Source organism: Hypomesus nipponensis, chromosome 8 (genome assembly GCF_054491055.1).
Source record: "Hypomesus nipponensis isolate SF chromosome 8, ASM5449105v1, whole genome shotgun sequence".
NCBI lineage: Eukaryota > Metazoa > Chordata > Actinopteri > Osmeriformes > Osmeridae > Hypomesus > Hypomesus nipponensis.
In genome coordinates this window covers 3983727-4004453 of record NC_140368.1, presented here as the reverse complement: position 1 = coordinate 4004453, position 20727 = coordinate 3983727, and the positions used below count along the sequence as shown (strand labels likewise).

The following is a 20727-nucleotide window of genomic DNA, read 5'->3' as shown; positions in this document are numbered from 1 at the left end:
TATGACCTAAAAGCAGTGGTTGTTTTACACCCGGCCTCAGTACACTGTACATGCAGTCACACTCCCCGCTGATGAGTTGATGAGATTTTTCCCTGATAAGATATGGTGTTCTTGCTGCTGTGTAGTTGAGTGGTTTTGAGGGCTGGCTGGCTGGCTAGCTCTGTCTCGCTCTGTCTCGCTGTGCTCTCGTTTCAGGCTCTCTGGGGAAAGCAGCGCCATCAGAGGGAAATAATTGAATTTGTTTCTCCGCTCCACTTTCGCTCTGGTTTTCTCCGGCAAAGGATGAATCCTAGCACCCTAGCACACATGATGAATACTAGCACACATGATGAATACTAGCACACAGGATGAACCCTAGCCCGCTAGCACAGCTCCACATCTTTAGTGTGTGTGTGTGTGTGTGTGTTTCTGTGTCAACACAGACTGGATGTGGTTGGCGATCTGAGTTCATGTGAGTGTCTTATTCTAACCTGTGGGTATGTGTGTATTCTCTCCACAGTCGCTGATATGCAGTGAGGATGAGTGGAGTTGGTGAGAACCACTCTGACCCTGGCAGGGCAGAGTCTCGGAAACGCAAAGAATGTTCCTCAGAACTGCTGGGACCCAGGTGAGCTCGACCCCCCCCACCCCCACCCCCGGCATCACTCATGACATGCTCCTGCTTCATGTTCAAACACATTTCCGCTGCATGCGGACACGACGCTCTCATGACCGTACTGCGCTCCACTCCTCTATACTGAACTCGACCGTTCCACTGTGTCGGGCTGTCCTTTTCTGTGGCTGCGTCTTTTGGAAAAGACCTGACTGAAAGGGCCTGGGCCACACCCCAGCTCATAAGTATTGATCAGACGATATCATTCAGACAGCCCACAGTTGACTTACGTTCAGTCTAAAGCCAGCAGCAGCGTCTGCCTTACCCTCTGACCCCTGCCTGAGTTCATCTGCATCATTCATCTGTAGACAAGATGCCCAACATCCCTCACGCCTGCAGTCCCGCAGCCCCTCACGCGTGCAGTCCCTCACGCCCGCAGCCCCTCATGCCTGCAGTCCAACAGCCCCTCACACCTGCAGCCCCTCACGCCTGCAGCCCCTCACGCCTGCAGCCCCTCACGCCTGCAGCCCCTCACGCCTGCAGCCCCTCACGCCTGCAGTCCCGCAGCCCCTCACGCCTGCAGTCCCGCAGCCCCTCACGCCTGCAGTCCCGCAGCCCCACACGCCTGCAGTCCCACAGCCCCGCTGACCGGGCCCAACGTAAATCTAGTCGTTAGGGTACTGGACACGGCCTGACCCCTCTGATCCCAGTCAGGGTCAGCTGTGGGAGCTGTGGCCCGATGCCCAGTGTGTGGACTGTGGAAGTGGTCTTTAGCTCTGTGGTCTTTAGCTCTGCTGTAAGCAGGAATGCTTTCTGGGACGCTTTCTCTCTGTCTTCCTCTGTCGTCGTCTCACCGCGCTGTCTCTCCTCACCCTTGCCCTCGGGGGGGGGGGGGGGGGGGTTGTGTGTTTCTGTGTCTGTGCAGCCCCAAGCGGAGCAACGAGAAGCGAAACCGCGAGCACGAGAATAAGTACATCGAGGAGCTGGCCGAGCTGATCTTCGCCAACTTCAGCGACATCGACAACTTCAACGTCAAGCCCGACAAGTGCGCCATCCTGAAGGAGACCGTGAAGCAGATCCGCCAGATCAAGGAGCAAGGTACAGGCAGCCTGGAGCCGGCAGAGCGCTCTGTGCGTTTGTTTCGTGTCTCTGTCCCGTCCTAACCCCCCCCCGCCGGTGCTTGTAGCTTTGTCGTCCTCCAGGAACCAGGGCTGCCCAGTTAATAGCAAGCATCCATTCATACTGAACCTATAGCGACCTATCAACACCAGCACCATGAGGCTGTCTGCACGTGATGTGTGTGTGCGTGGTGTGCGTGGTGTGTGTGTGTGTTGTGTGTGTGTGTGTGTGTGTGTGTGTGTGTGTGTGTGAGAGCATGGTGTGTGTGTGAGCTTGATTGGAAGCTGGCTGAGTACAGCAGCTCTAGGTATCCTGTGAGTCACAGCGACTGACGACGCTGTGGGTAGCGTGTGAGTCACCACCCCACGGTTATGTAATGGTGAGCAATGTGATGCAAAAAAAAGAGGTAGAAAAGATGAAAAAAAAACACTCACAGCAAACGGGCTGCCGTCTGTCAATCCCTCCCTCCCTCCCTCCCTCCCTCCCTCCCTCCCTCCCTCCCTCCCTCCCTCCCTCCCTCCCTTCCTCCCTCTCACGCTACATTGAATGCACATCCCCGGCCTCTCTCTGCAGTCAGGAACTGTGGTTGTTAGTTGAGCGAGGAGGAGGAGCGAGGAGGAGGAGTGGGCCTCGAGGCCTGCTGTTCTCCTCCGTGTCTCCCCAGCCCCGCGCTGCCAGCCACCAACACCTTCACACCCGTCTCCCTTGAAGACAGCTGCCGCGCGCCCTGTGCTGTTAAGAAGAGGCCAGCCTGTCATCTGCTCTGTTCTAGCTCTATGAATTATATACTATATATTGAAACCTGTTCTTTTACAGGATCTTAATGTTGTACACCCTCTCCTGCTCGTATTATCGATTCCAATCTCTGTATTGAGAGCGCTTGGTGTCATTGTAACACCCTCCCTCGCTTTGACAAGATAACAACATACCATTGTCGCTTTAATACTGTCGACATGGCGATTGTAAATGGTGGTGCCGGTTCACTTTAAATGGCTCATTTCATTTCAGCCCCTTCACAATCACACAAAGTTAATAAGCAAGGATAATGATGTGAGCCCCTCCCTCACAACAGGCCGCGCTCTAATGACGGCCTCTCACTGGGACGCCTCCTCAGGCTCACCACTTCATTTAGATCTGGACTTTCTTCCATTCTGTCATCAGACATTCCTCTAATTGAAATCATGGTGGGCTTGTGGAACACTTAACTCTCAGAGCTAACAAACGTACAGCTCAAGCTTGTTTCATCCTAATAGGGTGTGTATTCAGGGTAATTGATTTCTCCTTATGAAGTCTTATTATGTAATGGTACAGTGCACAATCAAATTTGCCCCATCCTAAGCCCTGAGCCTGGTCGGAGTGGTCATTGATTGGTCGATGGGAAGACGCAGGTCTAGGCTGAGTTCCTTTCCAGTCCCAGTCTGTCTGAGAAGCGAGGAGAGATGTACTGAATATTGGTGAATAAGAGGACCTATTTTATGTTGATGCACATATTTGTACATTAGCAGGAATGGAGCACAATATGGATGTAAAAGCAGTTATAATTAGCCTATGTGACAATAAAATTAGTTTTAGTTAAAAATCAACAAATAATCGTGATCTCAATAATGATCAGAATAATGGTGATGATCATTTTGGCCCTAGTCGTGCAGCCCTCGTGTATGTGGACAGTGAGCGATGGATGTGTGCTCCAGGCAGCTGCGCAGCTTTCTAGAGGCCTGCTGAGGGCCTGCTGATACACACGCTGTTAATGCTGACGGAGAGAAACACGTGGCACACGGGAAACACACACCTCGGCTTTTGATCGAGAAAAGCGTGTGTGTGTGTGTGCTCGTGCACGTGTGTGTGTGTCCTCTGTGCAGATGATGCAGCATTCCGAGCCCAGAACTTTCTCCTTGGGAGCGGGCCGCTCAGCCATGCTTACAGACACGAGAGACTCTCTCCCCACCATATGGCCGCGCGTCTCCACGGCGCGGTGCGACACTCAAAGACGTCCCCCCTCCTCTTCCTCCCTGGGCCCCTCACGCTGCTCCTCCTCATCTGGAAGTAGGGCAGAATCTGCACTGAACAGAAGGGCGCTCCGCAAGACTATTAACCCAATCACTCACATCAGGAGGGCACATAGTCTGTGCACTACCCTGGGTTGGCCAGGACGCTCCATATGTTGCCTCCAGGGCGCTCCCATGCACATCTTTGGCCTTGTGTATGGTCCTGGTCTTTGGGATGTAGGCCAGCAAACATTCATGACCAAATACGCGGTGATGTACTGTGTATCCAAACAACGGGCGTTTTAGAATTCATGCTCCAGTTTTGCTTTTTGTGAGGGAATGTATCTTAGTGCTTAATGTCTTTTGAACGTCTGCGTTGGTCCACCCCACGTGTACACACACACACACACACAACAGGGAGACTGCGGTTGTTTACTGTGATGTTCTCCGTCTTTCCATAATGACTCTTCTTTTTTGTGTGTGTGTGTGTGTGTGTGTGCTGACAATGCCATCCATCTCATGTTTGCGACCGGCATGGCAGCTGCGTGCGGCAGCGTGTGCGCACACACACACACACACACACACACACACACTTCTGCAACCTTTCACCCTGCCGGTTGCTAAGTGCCTGGGTTTGCACTATGGCTACGCGACATGACAATGGGTCCATGCGTGAATGCTTTGTCGAGATGAGTGAGGAGAGGGCCTTGTTAAGAGGCTGCTTCACAAGTGACCTGGTTAAAACATATGGAGCCATTTAAAAGGAAAAATATACAATTTGAGGTCAGTTTGGGAATAGTTTTGTGGTCTCATAGTGGCTGTTGGTCTGGGTTGTAATGTGACTCCTATTGAAAAGGCATGTTTGTTGGACATGGTGTGATGCAATGGAGATTATTGAGACAAGTCTTCATTAAGGTTATAGACAGTGAAGCCATGATGACACACACAGATGTATAACTACAGGATGAGTTATAAATCAGGATTGCCCACCCCCTGATTCTAATTGGCTTTCTGTCCCACAGAGAAAACGGCAGCAGCCAATGAGGAGGAGGTACAGAAGGCTGACGTGTCGTCGACAGGCCAGAGCGTAATTGACAAAGATGCCCTGGGACCAATGATGTTGGAGGTGGGTGTTGCTGGTGGTGATGGTGAACTAAGCTGTTTTAAATGTGTATGCATTGTAGCTTTGGTGTAGGGAATCTTAACAAGATCATGCTGTTTGTCCTATAAATTAATATTCCTGTCTTGAGACACCTTATTTTCCATATTCAAAACTTGAAATTCACCGGCGCCATATTTCACGTTGTCTACAGAAGTGGGGCAGTGTGTGTTTGCGTCTGTGTGCATGTGTGTGTGTGTTCCAGCTGGGGGGTGGGTGGTTTCTGTCCTAGCCTGGTTGTAAATCACCAGCCTGTGCAATGGTCGCACAGAAGACCAATGAAGTGCTGACGTCTTACGGGCAAGCAAGCTACAGCCCCACGGATGAATCAGTCCATTCAGCCTCCCCCCCCCCTCTCTCTCTATCCATCCCCTCTCCCTCCATCGCTCCCTTCTTCTCTCTGTTCACTGCTAAGATCTGTCTCGTCATGGAATATTTCTAGCTCTTCAGGTCTGGCGTCACTGAATCCACATGTAACTGGACTTAGCTAAATATAGACCTGAGTTGCCTGCGTGCTTTCCCAGCTGCTAGCAACCCACAAGCGTCAGAGCTGGGGCTCGTACCCTTGTGGAACTGCAGCCCCCAGCTGCCCCAGCCCCCCAGCCCCGGCCCCGGGCCTCCACTCATTCCCGCTCGCTCTGCGGACAGTGACCATCGGAGGGAAGCGTGCCCGCGTGCGGCCTGTGTGCCAGCAGCAGCAGCAGCAGCCCTCGCTCCTCCAGGAAGGCTGTTGTGGAAACACACTGGTGTGTTGGTTTGACCCTGTGAGGCGCAGCGTCCACTTAGAAACGCCACGCTTATCTGATGCTGCTTAAAAGCAACCCTCTACGGACACAATGAAGCTTGAGTCGCCATTGGCTAGTACATTTTTTATTTTACTCGCCAGACTTTTTTTTTTTTTTTTTACATGAAATGCATGAACAATGCTAGTACATTCTGTCTGAATTATTCTTTATGTTGCATATGGATTGAATCAACCTTTTTTTTTTTTTTTTTTTGCAAATGGCTTTCTCTTGCTACTTGATTTCAGCCACCTCTCTACTGCTGACACCTGTCTACTGCTGACAATGGTTCATAGGCCTACGGCTGAAACTCTGTGCCTTCTGTTGAAATAAGGATAATGTCTGAAAGGTGTGAGGATGTGAGACTGCTGCGGACATCTGATTGTATTCTCTTTGGGCACTTCACAACTTATTTAGCAGAGCAAGAATAATCTGAACAAGGAACAGTAATCTTAAATTGTCTTGATAACAAAAAAAGTATTAGGCTAGGCGTTTTCTCCTCAGACTGGAATTTGTAGTTTTTTTGCATCCATCTCTTTGTGCGTGACGTGTCCCGTAAAAATCAAGTCGATCTTATTTTGAGACGAACTGACAGGCAGTGTAGCGTTTTACCTTCCCTCGAGACAATTTTTTTTAGCAACGAGCGTCAAATCTAGCGACTTTCCGTTACTGCCAATCTTCGTTTACGTTGTTGAGCAGCAGCAAATCATGTTAACTCGCAGTCAATCGACGGTGCGTCACTGAAATATGTGCTAAACTTATTATTAATTACTTATTATCAAACCTCTAGCTCTAGTACTCTCCATTGGCCAATTAAAGATAATTTGTAGTCGCCCAGCGGGAAATTTGGTTGCATATGCTAATCATTTACTCGCATACTAGGTTTCTCAAAATACACCGAAAGAACAGTCATATGTTGCTATTGCTTCGTTTCTGGAGTCGTCTGATATTGGAAACGCAAGCGAAGTGGTACTCGTAGACATTGAGTGTGGGTGTATCGCGGCCTGCGTGTACACAGGAAAGCCCTAGTTGGAGCAGGAACGGCATTAGCATCCGAAACCCAACTAGTTAGCACAGCTGTGCTTCTCGGAGGAGAGATACTATCACCCTCAGCCGGTGCCAGTGTGCCTGTGACCAGACACAGCCCATGGCCTCAGCTTGAGCTACAAGCATTAATTCATCTGGCATAGGAGTGGGTTAGCTTGAAAGAGTCTCTCTCTATGTCTCTGTCTGTCTCTCTGTCTCTCGCTCGAGAGCTGCTTGGCACAGGCCCCATGTCTTCTTGACACCAGTGATCACCGTTGCTGTGGTGACCCCGTTGCTGTGGTGACCCCGGCCTTTCGTCCCAGGGGGCCAGCGTTTGATGGTCTAATCGACACACCGTCTTGTCTTGTAATGACTGACCTGAGGCTGTGTTTTTATCAATGAAGCCAGCCGCTTATGACAACCAGCCCCTCAGGCTCCTCCTGCCTGTTTATGGCTCCTCCTCCTGTCTCTCCATCGCCTCCCCTCTCCTCCCCGGGATGTTCCCCTGGCTGCAGCCCCTAGGGCTGGGCCACTTCACTGCTCTGTCGGGGTAGAACCACCAGCTGCAGGTCCAGATAGATGGGTATTTTCTGTCAGTCACAACGACAATGATGGCTCTCGTCGCCAAAGGGTGGAAATAATGACTTTCCAAATGTGTCACAAAGCCTTGTCCCACCTGTTCCAAGAAGGTCTTAATTCCCAATCCCCCACCCCCCACCCCCCGCCCCTATCGTTCGCAAAAGGCAAATGGTTGTTTTTCTCAGCTATTTAAACTCATCTGTAATCCTTGGCTTCTCTTTGCTGAAGTAATTTGGGGGGAAAGTGTTCTCTGAGTGTGTGTGGGCTGTCCAGAAGCCCCTCTCACTGGTAATTACAGCTCTGGATAAGCAGCGTCGGGTGTTCAAATACTGCCGGCTGATCGTTAGTTTCACACCATTGTCACACAGACTCACTCAATTAGCTCGCGGACCACTGTGACTGCCAGGCAGTCCGCATGCCTGGCTTGTCTTTTAAACAATATGTATTTCCTTACCGTTCCTAATGTTGCCTTGAATATGATCAATTGGCCTGTGTTAAAAAATAAAAATAAAGGTTGTTTTCGAATATTCTTTCAATGACATGACACTTATGTCACGGTATCCTTCACGGAAAGTTATGAATATTGTCATTGAGGAAAAAAGGGCTTGTCACAGGGTCAGATGGCTGTGCGGTTAGGGAGCCGGGCTATTAATCAGGAGGTTGTTGGTTTGATTCCCGGTCGTGACACATCAACGTTGTGTCCTTGGGCAAGGCACTTCACCCTACTTGTCTCGGGGAGAATGTCCCTTACTGTAAGTCGCTCTGGATAAGAGTGTCTGCTAAATGACTAAATGTAAATGTCACCTGTCTCTCTCCCTTTCGGCCTCTCTGCCTCTCTTTTTCTTTCTCTGTTAACTGTTACCAATGCCAGGCAGATCCATTCGAATGTGAACCAGAGGATGAACCTGTGTGTGTGTGTGTGTGTGTGTCGTCCTCCCCAGGCCCTGGATGGCTTCCTGTTTGTGGTGAACATGGAGGGGAACATCGTGTTTGTGTCGGAGAACGTGACGCAGTACCTGCGCTACCACCAGGAGGAGCTGATGAACACCAGCGTGTACAGCGTGCTGCACGTGGGGGACCACGCCGAGTTCATCAAGAACCTGCTACCCAAGAGCCTGGGTCAGCCCCTCCCCCTGTTCTCCATCCCTCCCTCTCCCAGACCATCCTCCCTCCATCCCTCCCTCTCCCAGACCATCCCTCCCTCTCCCAGACCATCCCTCCCTCTCCCAGACCATCCCTCCCTCTCCCAGACCATCCCTCCCTCTCCCAGACCATCCCTCCCTCTCCCAGACCATCCCTCCCTCTCCCAGACCATCCCTCCCTCTCCCAGACCATCCCTCCCTCTCCCAGACCATCCTCCCTCCATCCCTCCCTCTCCCAGACCATCCTCCCTCCATCCCTCCCTCTCCCAGACCGTCCCTCCCACCATCCCTCTCTCTCCCAGACCATCCTCCCTCCATCCCTCCCTCTCCCAGACCATCCCTCCCTCTCCCAGACCATCCTCCCACCATCCCTCCCTCTCCCAGACCATCCTCCCTCCATCCCTCCCTCTCCCAGACCATCCTCCCTCCATCCCTCCCTTTCCCAGACCATCCTCTATCCCTCCATCCCTCCCTCTCCCAGACCATCCTCTATCCCTCCATCCCTCCCTCTCCCAGACCATCCTCCCTCCCTCTCACCGACCATCCCTCCTTCTCCTTCCATCCCTCCCTCTCCCAGTGCATCCTCCCTCCATCCCTCCCTCTCCCAGACCATCCTCCCTCCATCCCTCCCTCTCCCAGACCATCCCTCCCTCTCCCAGACCATCCCTCCCTCTCCCAGACCATCCCTCCCTCTCCCAGACCATCCCTCCCTCTCCCAGACCATCCTCCCACCATCCCTCCCTCTCCCAGACCATCCTCCCTCCATCCCTCCCTCTCCCAGACCATCCCTCCCTCTCCCAGACCATCCCTCCCTCTCCCAGACCATCCCTCCCTCTCCCAGACCATCCTCCCACCATCCCTCCCTCTCCCAGACCATCCTCCCTCCATCCCTCCATCTCCCAGACCATCCTCTATCCCTCCATCCCTCCCTCTCCCAGACCATCCTCTATCCCTCCATCCCTCCCTCTCCCAGACCATCCTCCCTCCCTCTCACCGACCATCCCTCCTTCTCCTTCCATCCCTCCCTCTCCCAGTGCATCCTCCCTCCATCCCTCTCTCTCCCAGGCCATCCTCCTCCTCCCTCCATCCCTCCCTCCCCATCTCCTTCATGTTATCTATCCTCAAGCTTTGGCCAGTCTCTTTTAGTCTGTCATGTGACATCCCTGTCTGTCCAATGAGCCTGCAGTCCCCCCCCTCTCCCCCCCAGTCTCTATGCCTCCCTGTGTTTGTGTCTTGGTCTGTACGTCTGTGTGTCTCGCCCTTCCACAGCCGCCGTGCCAGGACCAGACTGCTCGCTCCACAGACTGGCATTTCTCCTCCTCCTCCTCCCCTTCTCTCTACCTCCGCTCCTCTCTGACGCGCTCTCTCCCCAATGATCAGTCTCCCCCCTTTCCCTTTTCCGTCTAATTAGCTCCCCTTTCCTGTCTCTCTCCTCTCTGTCGTTAAAGCTCTTTCACTCTCTCATACTGTTTCCATCTCTCCTTGGCTCTCTGTTGGCGTTCCTCCGCTCCTCTCTGACTCATTTGTATCGCTCCCCTCCCTCTTTTGTGCATTCCACTTTTCTACTGTACATTACTCTGGCTACCCCCCCTCCCCCTCATCAAACACCTATGTTTCTCCTCCATCTCTCATACTGCCATATCACCCCCCCCCCCCCCCCCCCCCCCCCATGAGGAGTGTTAATTTATGTCAGGGAGCCTGTCTCTGGAGCTTCTCTCCCTCTTCACTGCCCTCCATCCTTCTTCTCTACTTGCCATCTCTCCGTCCCTCCATCCCTTCCTCTCCCTCTTCTCCACTTGCCATCTCTCCATTTCTCTCTCTTTCACAGCACAGCACACAGAGCACAGCACACATAGCACAGCACACAGAGCACACAGCGCACAGCACACAGAGAACAGCACAGAGCACACAGAGCACGGCTCACAGCACACAGAGCACAGCGCACCCTGAAAATGATCAGTGGGGCCGTGTCCCAGATACAGGACTTATCAATGCTCCCAATGAGATCATGAACCAGATGGAGTGTGAGGGGAACTGGAGTGTGTGTGTGTTTGTGTTGCGAAATGTGCGTATATAGGTGGGTGGGGGTTGACTGTGTGTAGAAGGAATGGAGTATGTGTGAGATGTGTGTGTGTGTGTGTGTGACGGGGTAGAGGAGAGATTGGCAAGGGCACAGTGGAGGACATGCATATGATCCCTAGCTGTGATGCATGGCTGTGGATGGATGGTGCAGGGCTCGCGGTTCCAACTGTTCAACATGACTGATCTCCATCCCTTTCCCCCTCTCTCTCTCTCTCTCTCTCTCTCTCTCTCTCTCTCTCTCTCTCTCTCTCTCTCTCTCTCTCTCTCTCTCTCTCTCTCTCTCTCTCTCTCTCTCTCTCTCCAGCTCTCCGCTCTATTTCTGTCTCCCGCTTTCTCTCCCTCCGTCTGCCGTGTCCCTCTTTACCCACACACTCTGTTCCCCTGCTTGCCGCTCCTCCATTTCCTCATCTCCATCCTCTCTCTCCTCCCTCCGTTTACTCAGAGAGAGAGAGAGAGAGCTGAAGTCTCTCAAAAAGCTTGTCTAATATTGACCTAAAAAAACACTGCTTTGGTATTGCATTTACTCCCCTCCCCTCTCCTCTCTTCCCCCCTCCCCCCCCCAGTGAACGGCGTGCCCTGGTCCAGCGACGGTCCGAGAAGGAACAGCCACACGTTCAACTGCCGCATGCTGGTGAACCCCCACAGCACGGCCAGCCAGGACGATGCCCAGGAGCACGAGCCGCAGCAGCAGAAATACGAGACCATGCAGTGCTTCGCTGTGTCCCAGCCCAAGTCCATCAAGGAGGAGGGGGAAGGTAGGGATCCTGCCTGGGGAGGGAGGGGCTTATCTCATCAGAGGGAATGGAATGGAGGTGCGTATCGAAGGAAAGGGAGGTTGAAAGAGGAGTGAAGGATAAGGGAGAGGGGGAGATAGAGAAAGGAGTGGAAGGGGTTAAGGTACTGGCAAAGGCAGGTTAAGGACAAAAGCATTTAGAGAGGAAATGGAACCACAACTTGCTCGGTTGTGTGAAGAGTACAAGGTAGAGACCCTCTCTCTCCCTCTCTCTCTGTCTCTCTCTCCCTCTCTCTGTCTCTGTCTGTCTCCTTCTCTCTCTCTGTCTCCCACTCTCTCTCTGTCTCTCTCTGTCTCTCTCTCTGTCTCTCTCTCTCTCTGTCTCTCTTTCTGTCTCTCTCTCTTTCTGTCTCTCTCTGTCTCTCCGTCTCTCTCTCTGTCTCTCTCTCTGTCTCTCCTTCTCTCTCTCTGTCTCCCACTCTCTCTCTGTCTCTCTCTGTCTCTCTCTCTGTCTCTCTCTCTCTTTCTGTCTCTCTCTGTCTCTCTCTCTGTCTCTCTTTCTGTCTCTCTCTCTTTCTGTTTCTCTCTGTCTCTCCGTCTCTCTCTCTGTCTCTCTCTCTTTCTGTTTCTCTCTGTCTCTCCGTCTCTCTCTCTGTCTCTCCGTCTCTCTCTCTGTCTCTCCGTCTCTCTCTCTGTCTCTCCGTCTCTCTCTCCGTCTCTCTGTCTCTCTGTCTCTCTCTCCGTCTCTCTCTCCGTCTCTCTCTCTGTCTCTCTCTCTCTCCGGTCGTTGGAGAGGGTTGCCGCCCTGGCCCGGCAGCTCTCATTAAAGTCCATCCATAATTCATGCACATTCCTCTCCGATGGCATCCTCCTGACTCTCAGGGAACGCTTTCACGCACACACCGATCCTGCTCCTCCGCGTCCTGTGGCACTCTGGGGGTACTTAGCGGCCCAGCATCCCCTGCTCCGTCTGCGGAGGGCAGCTCGGGCGCCTGCCACGCCGTTAGAGGAGGGAAAGTTGCTGCGCACATCTGGTAGTCCTCCCCGTGAAACGGCCCAGTCAGGCCCACTCTTGTTTTTCCTCCCCCAGTGTTGCTGGTGTCAGCCAGAGTTCAACAGGCTTCCCTCAGAGCCTGCTGTCCTGGTGGCTGTGCCTGCCTTTAGGTGCTGGAACGCAGGCAGATCCCTCCACAGATCACCCGTCTGAAAGCAGAGGATAGGCAGCAAGCAATATGGGGGATCTTATGATGAATCCACCTGCTCAGCGGGATCAGCCGGGTTTTAGAGCAGCTCCCTCCCTCCGGGTCGCCGCGGGTAAGACTGGGGCCCCAGAAGACAGCTTCAGCTCCTGGATTCCTCCAGGAGAGGAGCTTGGCTGAAGCACCAGTCCTTGCGGTCATGGTTCTCCCTCCCTCCCCCTTTCTCTCCCTACCAATGGCAGCTGTTCTGCCAGCCAAACCTTGGCAGAGGAGCCCCCTAGGAACCTAGCCAGAGTGTGTGTGTGCGTGTTTGAAATGGTAGCATCCCTCGTTGCATCAGTAGGAATGTGAGAGGAGTGTCCAGCCAGAGAGGGAGGAACTAGAAGAAGGAGGACCACCCAAGAGGGCCTGTTTATTACCCAAGGAATACAGTGGAATGTGTGTGTCTGTGTGTGTCTGTTTCTGTGCAGTACCAGTGTTGTGGTTTTTGCACGTTTGGTTGAGGTTTGGGTGACACAGTTTGGCAAGGTAAAGTTAGACTTTCGGGGTCATCCCCAGTCATGGACTGTGTGTGTGTCATTGTCATGGGTGAGGGATGTTACCCTTTAATGTGGGTCTGGGGGAGGGATCCTGAGTGTGAGGTGGCCCTGCAGGGGACCCCAGACTCCCGCGACACACACACACACACCTCAAAGGTCACCCTCCATCATGTTCCCCCGTCTGCTGTTGCTCTGGTGTGTTCCTCCGCCTGGCAAAGCAGCGCTCTCCCCTTCCCTCATTAAGAACTGGATTAATAACGCTGGCTGGGAATAACATTTTCATTTCTCTCTCTCTTTCTCTCTCAACCTGCTTTCCCAACTCACCTTCCCCTTCATTATCACACTTAACCCCTCCCTTCCTCTCACATCTGCTCTCCTTTCATTTCCTCCCCCCTCTCTCCGCCCCCCTCTCTCCCCCTCCCCCTCTCTCCTCCCTCCTCCGCTCCCCCTCCCTCTGCTCAGACTTCCAGTCGTGTCTGATCTGTGTGGCTCGCAGAGTCCCCATGAAGGAGAGGCCCATGCTGCCCACGCACGAGAGCTTCACCACCCGCCAGGACCTGCAAGGTAACCACTCACAAGCACACACCCCCGCACTCCCCACCATTCACAGAGCCTGCTGCATGACCAGGAACAGCATTCATCCGGTCGCAGGGCCCTGTTCCCTCCAGGCAGGCGTCAGCCAGTCACAGCTGAGATGGTCTCAGTAAGCACATCCCCTAGCTGCCGTTCCTGGCTTTCTCTCCTCAGTGTGTCATGTGACTCCAGTGCTGGGGGCAAAGCGAGTGAAACTCAGCATCCTAAAAATTAGGGAAAAACTAAGCTAACTAAAGGATATCAGATGCGCTTACATTAGTTTTTTTACATTTCTTTTCAAAATTACTTTCTAAATTTGGCTCTGGAAATGGACGTTTATTGATGTGGAATTGATCCTCATGGCTTAGGATATGTCAGAGGGCAGGGTGAGCCAGTCCAGTACAGTACAGTCCAGTCCAGTACAGTACAGTACAGCACTGCAGCGCTCATAAATCAACCCACGCTACAAACCGAAGTGTTAGCGCTGATTGCAGGCTAGCTAAAGGCCCTAAGGGTTCCCCTCTCTCTGTCTGTACTGAACACCCCACCTCTGGGTCCAGCCCTGGGAGGTAAAGTACCTGTCAGGACGGCTATCTCTCCTACCTGCAACCTTTTGATGTACTGCTGCCAGTCTGTGTGTGGCGCACACGCACACACACACACTCACACTCACACACAGCTGCGGTGTGTGTTCCCGGCGTTGTCACGTCCTTGCTCCCAGGTAGCTGCGTGCGCTGGTGACAGGTCTTTAGTCAGGCAGCGTGGCTGTCTGTCACACTGCCGCCGTGTGGCGCGTCAAGCCTTTGAAACGCATCAGCGACTCCATTTGTAGCGCCTGACGGTGACAATGAGGACTGTACTACTCTGCACTACACGCCACGCCTGTGTGTGTGTGTGTGTGTGTGTGTGTGAGAGAGAGGGGGGGGGGGGGGCAGAAACAGGGACAGGTTGGTCAGAAAGCTGAACCCATTTATCATTTCCATCACACTCCCTGTGACGACGCTCCTAAGCAGTCCTGTTTCAGATATTCACATCCTGTGGGGATTGTGGGTTGCCTGGTGCGTGAGAAATACTTCTGAGTTTGTGTGACTGACTTAGCTCGTGTGTGTGTGTGTGTGCCTGGCTGTATGAGCAGGGAAGATCACGTCCCTGGACACCAGCCAGCTGCGGGCCTCCATGAAGCCGGGCTGGGAGGACCTGGTCAGGCGCTGCATCCAGAGGTTCCACCTGCAGAACGACGGGGAGATGTCCTTCGCCAAGCGCCACCAACAGGAAGGTGAGACGGCCCCTAGCACTCCTCACACGCACTGCCTCATACGCGCTGCCTCACACGCGCTGCCTCACACGCGCTGCCTCACACGCACTGCCTCACGCGCGCTGCCTCACACGCACTGCCTCACGCACTACTTCACGCGCACTGCCTCACGCACTGCTTCACGCGCGCTGCCTCACGCGCTGCCTCACGCGCGCTGCCTCATGCGCGCTGCCTCACGCGCGCTGCCTCACACGCACTGCTTCACGCGCGCTGCCTCACGCGCGCTGCCTCACGCTGGCTGCCTCACACGCATTGCCTCACACATCCTGCCTCACGCACACTGCCTCACGCACGCTGCCTCACGCGCGCTGCCTCAGACACACTGCTTCAGACACACTGCCTCAGACACACTGCCTCAATCACACTGCCTCACGCGCACCTCAGCCTGTTTACATGTCAACTGCTGTTGAAGAGGTTGGTTGTAAGAGACTTCGAAGAAGGATACTGTTTGTGTGAGTCATGTTATAACTCTTGTTTTCTGTGCGTGTGTGTGTGTGTGTGTCCTCCCCCAGTGCTGAGACACGGCCAGGCCTTCAGTCCCATCTACAGGTTCTCCCTGTCTGACGGCACCATCGTGTCGGCACACACCAAGAGCAAACTGGTGCGCTCACCCGCCACCAACGAACCCCAACACTACATGTCCCTGCATATTCTACAGAGGTATGTGTGCCTTTGCGTGTGTGTGTGTGTGTGTGTGTGTGTGTGTGTGTGTGTGTGTGTGTGTGTGTGTGTGTGTGTGGTAACTTTAGCATGTGTTCACCTGCCTTAAAGCCCTACAGCACTTATTACCATCGTAAAACGATATTCTTCCTTGAGTGCAGCTTTGTTCAGATAAGTATCTCTGCTGGAAGACAAAATGTTTTCTTCATGGCAGAGGAAAGAGAGAGAAAGAGAGAGGCTCTTTTATGATGTTTTCCTCGGGTGGTAGTTAACCGCTTTGCTTGTCTGTGGTTGTGTGTGTGTGTGTGTGTGTCTGTGGTTGTGTGTGTGTGTCTGTGGTTATGTGTGTGTGTGTGTGGGGGCTCTTCTGTTGACAGTCCTTATCTCTTTGCCTATCGATCATAGTTATCCAAGACAAATACCGATTTTAGACTCTAACTTGTGACTGTTACAGTATTCCAAACACCCAAATCATTGCTTGTGTGTGTGTGTTTTCCAGGGAGCAGTCTGTGTGTGGTGTGGGCCAGGACATGGGCCCTGGGAGCCAGAACACAGGGATAGGCCCCAAGCCCATGACCTCCACCCCCTCCATGACTCCCCCGACCCCAGGCAGCCTGCCCTGCAGCACCCAAGGCCAGGACACCACAGTCAGCAGCAACAGCCTGCCCTTCTCCCCTCCCGGGGGCCACAGAGAGCCTCCCATGCAGGGCTACCGCTACGGCTGCCCCCAGCCTCACGGCCACCACGGGGGCATGCAGCCGCCCTCACAGGGCCCCAACTGGAGGATGAGCAGTCCGTCGCGGGGCAGTCCCAGCCCGGCGGGGGGCCCCCACCAGGCCCCGCAGAACTCCATGCTGTCCCCGAGGCACCGCGTCAGTCCCGTGGGCGCGGGGAGTCCGCGCGTGGCCGGAGGCCTGCACTCGCCCTCCCCCGTGGGGATGTGCGGGAGCGGGGCGGGCGGCGGAGCCGGAGGTAGCGCCGGCGCGGCTAACAGCCACGCCAACAGCCACAGCTACACCAGCAGCTCCCTGACGGCTCTGCAGGCCCTAAGCGAGTGCCACGGGGTGGGCCACGGGCATCCCCACCCCCACGCCATGGGGTCACCTGACAGGAAGATGGGCTCACCCGCCGGGGTCACGACCGGCGCGGGGGTCAACCCTCACATGATGTCTAAGATGGGGGGAGGAGGGGGGGGCGGAGGGGAGCCTTTTGGCCCTCACGGAGAGCCAGGCCAGGGTCAGGGAGACCAGAGACAGACGGACGGTGCCCTCGCTGAGCCCAAGGAGGAGAGGGAGGGTGGCCCCGAGGGCCCGGACGCGCCCGGTCGTCTCCAAGACAGCAAAGGCCACACCAAGCTCCTGCAGCTGCTCACCACCAAGTCGGAGCCCCTGGAGTCGCCCCTGTCACCCGGCGCAGGGGACGGCAAGGACCCCTCGGGGGCCAGGGCCCCAGGGCTGGCGGGATGCCACCCAGGGGGGCCCGGCGGGGCCCACACCACCTCCCTGAAGGAGAAACACAAGATCCTGCACAGACTGCTCCAGAACAGCACCTCTCCCGTGGACCTGGCCCGGCTGACGGCCGAGGCCACGGGCAAAGAGCTGGGCTCGGAGCAGGCGGGCCCCACGGGGGCCCCGGCCGAGCTCACCCCCAAACAGGAGCCCCTCAGCCCCAAGAAGAAGGACAACGCTCTGCTGCGCTACCTGCTGGATAAGGACGACTCCATGCTGAAGGACAAGTGTGCCAAGTTGGAGCCCGGCGAGGTGAAGGTGGAGGGGGGCAAACACCCCCTGGTGAAGACGGAGAAGCAGGATACAGGCTATGACCGGGCGGAGCAGGTGGGTGATGATGATGATGGTGATGGTGATGATGATGGTGATGATGATGTCTGACAGGTTAGACACTCCCAGCACAGGGTTCCCCGCGGTAAATTGTGTGTGTGTGTGTGTGTGTGTGGGGGGGGGGGTAGTTTGGTAGAAGCAAGACTGGCGTTGGTCGCCGTTTTGGAATGGATGGGAGAAAACAAGACAACGGCAGGAATCGCTATTAAAAAACGTTTTGAATGTATTAATCATTTTGGACGACGTAGTTAAGGCGGCAGGCGTGTGTTGCTTAGGCGCCCGCCTTAACTGGAAAGGGCTGCGGGAAGCCCTGCAGCTGGTGACTTGGTTGAGGTAGCTCGCAGGAAGTCATGTTCACGGGTGTCCGATTCCTTTCAACTTGGTTGCGAATAAATTGTGGATTGATGAATTACGTTGAATTCGCGAATGATAGCGATCAAGACAAAAGGGAAACGTGCCCTCACTGGTGCCGTCCTCGGTATTGAACTAGTCTGGTGTGTCGGGCTGTTACTTGGCAGTTCTAGGGAGGTCATCCTTCATGTTATTTGTGTTCTAGATCCTCAGAGTATTCTAGAATGATACATGGTGATCGGCCGCGTGCTTGCTCCTGTGCAGCCTGCTCTCCTATTGGCTTAGCCCTGACGAGGCCAGTTGTTCTCCTGTGTCCACTTCTACAGGTCGGTTAGCGGGCTAATCTGGGTTACCGAGCAGATGTTTGCTTCTCACACACACATCCAGGCAGTATTCTACACACACACACACACCCCTATCACATGCCGTTTCAGGTCTTCTAAGTAACTCGGTCTAGTCAGCTTAGACACAGGCTCTGAGAAACCATCAGCAAGATTCAAACTACTGTGACATTTGGAAGGAGCCCCTGCGGCACACTCCGGGTAGCTGATCCTGGTTGTGTTGACCGCCACTGCCAGGTTTGGCACTCAGCTCAAATTAGGGCTCCCTCGGAGAACGAGGGATAGATGGAGAGACGGAGGCAGAGTGCAGGCAGAGCGAGGGAGGGAGAGTGATGGAGGGAGGGAGAGGAGGAGGAGGAGGAGGAGGGGGGAGGAGGAGGAGGAGGAGGAGACGGAGGGGGGAGGAGAGGAGGAAGGGAGGAGGAGAGGAGATGAGAAAGCGAGCTAGAGGATCTGCTGTAACCTGAGCTGTGGTAGCCATGTAGCAGAGAGGGGGGGGTGCTAAGGTGGAGCCTGCCCTTCGCCTCCTCCTCCTCACACCACAGCAGTGAGGAGAGAAGCCTATGTATGTCCTGTTTCTAATGGGAACAACTGTGCTTCTCCCTCCCTCCCTCCCTCCCTCCCTCCCTCCCTCCCTCCCTCCCTCCCTCCCTCCCTCCCTCCCTCCCTCCCTCCCTCCCTCCCTCCCTCCCTCCCTCCCTCCCTCCCTCCCTCCCTCCCTCCCTCCCTCCCTCCCTCCCTCCCTCCCTCCCTCCCTCCCTCCCTCCCTCCCTCCCTCCCCTCCCTCTCTGTGGCGTATTTCCCTGGAAACAGCACTGCTTTCTCCTGCAGACTATGGGGGTTGGTAGTGCATGTGAGAGGCAGAGGGAGGAGAGTGTGTGTGTGAGGGTGATGGAAGAAGGAGAAAGTGTGTGTGAGTGAGTGAAGGGGACGAGAAGGAGGGAAACAAAAATAGGTGTGTATATGTGTGTGTTTACAAGTAGTGGAGGGGGAACAGTGTTTGTGTTCTGTGTGTTTGTGTACCCACGCCTGCCTGGGTCCATATGTAGGAAAGAGGTGCATGAGGGAGGCAGAAAGACAGAGAGAGAGAGTGAGAGAGAGTGAGAGAGAGTGAGAGAGAGTGAGAGAGAGTGAGAGAGAGTGAGAGAGAGTGAGAGAGAGTGAGAGAGAGTGAGAGAGAGTGAGAGAGAGAGAGAGAGAGAGAGAGAGAGAGAGAGAGAGAGAGAGAGAGAGAGAGAGAGAGAGAGAGAGAGAGAGAGAGAGAGAGAGAGAGAGAGAGAGAGAGAGAGAGAGAGAGAGAGAGAGAGAGAGAGAGAGAGAGAGAGAGAGAGAGAGAGAGAGAGAGAGAGAGAGAGAGAGAGAGAGAGAGAGAGAGAGAGAGAGAGAGAGAGAGAGAGAGAGAGAGAGAGAGAGAGAGAGAGAGAGAGAGAGAGAGAGAGAGAGAGAGGCTGATGAGAGAGAGAGAGAGAGAGAGAGAGAGAGAGGCTGATGAGAGAGAGAGAGAGAGAGAGGCTGATGAGAGAGAGAGAGAGAGAGAGAGAGAGGCTGATGAGAGAGAGAGAGAGAGAGAGAGAGGCTGATGAGAGAGAGAGAGAGAGAGAGAGGGAGGTGCTGATGAGAGAGATGCTGATGAGAGAGAGAGAGAGAGGTGCTGATGAGAGAGATAGAGATTAGAGAGGTGTAGATGTCCTCCCCAGTAGAGTCCAGCCTCCACACGCAGTGAAAATGATGAGCCATATGTTCCTGCATGTCCCCCTCTGCTGCCATGGCAATGGAGTAGAGGAGGAGAGAGAGGGGGAGGGGCTGAGAGAGGGGGAGGGGCTGAGAGCAGGCAGGAAGGGGGGACGATGGAGGGGGCTGGCAGTAGAGTCCAGACCGGAGATGGTTGCGATGCATGAGCATATATCAGACACAGACTGACTTCCTGGTAGGATCCAGGAGCCGGGGGGGGGGGGACCCCTCGCACCCAGAGCGAGGTCGTCTCGGCCATCTTCGATTGGTTTCAGTCTGTGCCGCGTGAGGACGTGCAGAGTGGAGGGATCGGGTTTGCATGTGCATGTGTGACACTCTTAACAGGGGTCATTCAGGGCGAGGGCGTTTGTCACATGGGTAAGCTGTTCATTTGAACATCCATGCATGTGATTGGGTGAAGAGAAAGGAACATGGTTTCTTCAGAGCCTAATGCTGGGATCCTGCCTAGTTATCTAGCCTAGACCAGAGGAAACTGGAAGTTAGTCCGCAAAGTCATTTCTTGTATCCGCCACTAAAAACAGACTAAGTGCTCTATTAAATGTATCCCATGGATGAACAAGTGTTATAAAGCATGGTGGAAATTCCAGTTTTCACAGCTGGATAATTATTAAAGCTCAATAGCTTTCAACAGAGGTGGCGTCAGCTAATGCACATTTAACAGTCAAAAAACCCTCCATTAAACTAATACACATTTCTTTGTCAGTGCAAAAAGGGCATTTGTTGGGCATTAAGTAAGCCGTGACTTCATTAGAGTGGCTCTGCTTGGGTGACAGGGAGCGGGGTTCTCCTCTTAGTAGGAGAATCGCTGCTTGGCCATGAGCAAAGGCTTACTGTATTGTATGAACACTCTCTCTCTCTCTCTCTGCTCTCTTCTGTCTGTCTGTCTCTCCGTCTCTCCACCTCCCATTGATAGTTTAATGCTGAATTATTGATGACTGGAGCAGAGCTAAATGAGAAATC

General features: G+C 54.1%; 1 protein-coding gene across 3 annotated transcripts in view; it reads left to right on the top strand.

The window, feature by feature from the left end:
- ncoa2 (nuclear receptor coactivator 2) overlaps positions 1 to 20727 on the top strand; it is a 45892-nt gene that overhangs the window by 14784 nt on the left and 10381 nt on the right. For all 3 annotated transcript variants that reach the window (XM_084702987.1, XM_084702988.1, XM_084702986.1), the window contains exons 2-10: positions 500 to 607; positions 1518 to 1690; positions 4719 to 4822; positions 8184 to 8361; positions 11030 to 11221; positions 13400 to 13501; positions 14646 to 14786; positions 15338 to 15485; positions 15985 to 17320. In XM_084702987.1, the coding sequence (XP_084559113.1) occupies positions 519 to 607; positions 1518 to 1690; positions 4719 to 4822; positions 8184 to 8361; positions 11030 to 11221; positions 13400 to 13501; positions 14646 to 14786; positions 15338 to 15485; positions 15985 to 17320 (2463 nt within the window). In that variant the 5' untranslated portion in view covers positions 500 to 518. The remainder of the gene's footprint in view (positions 1 to 499; positions 608 to 1517; positions 1691 to 4718; positions 4823 to 8183; positions 8362 to 11029; positions 11222 to 13399; positions 13502 to 14645; positions 14787 to 15337; positions 15486 to 15984; positions 17321 to 20727) is intronic.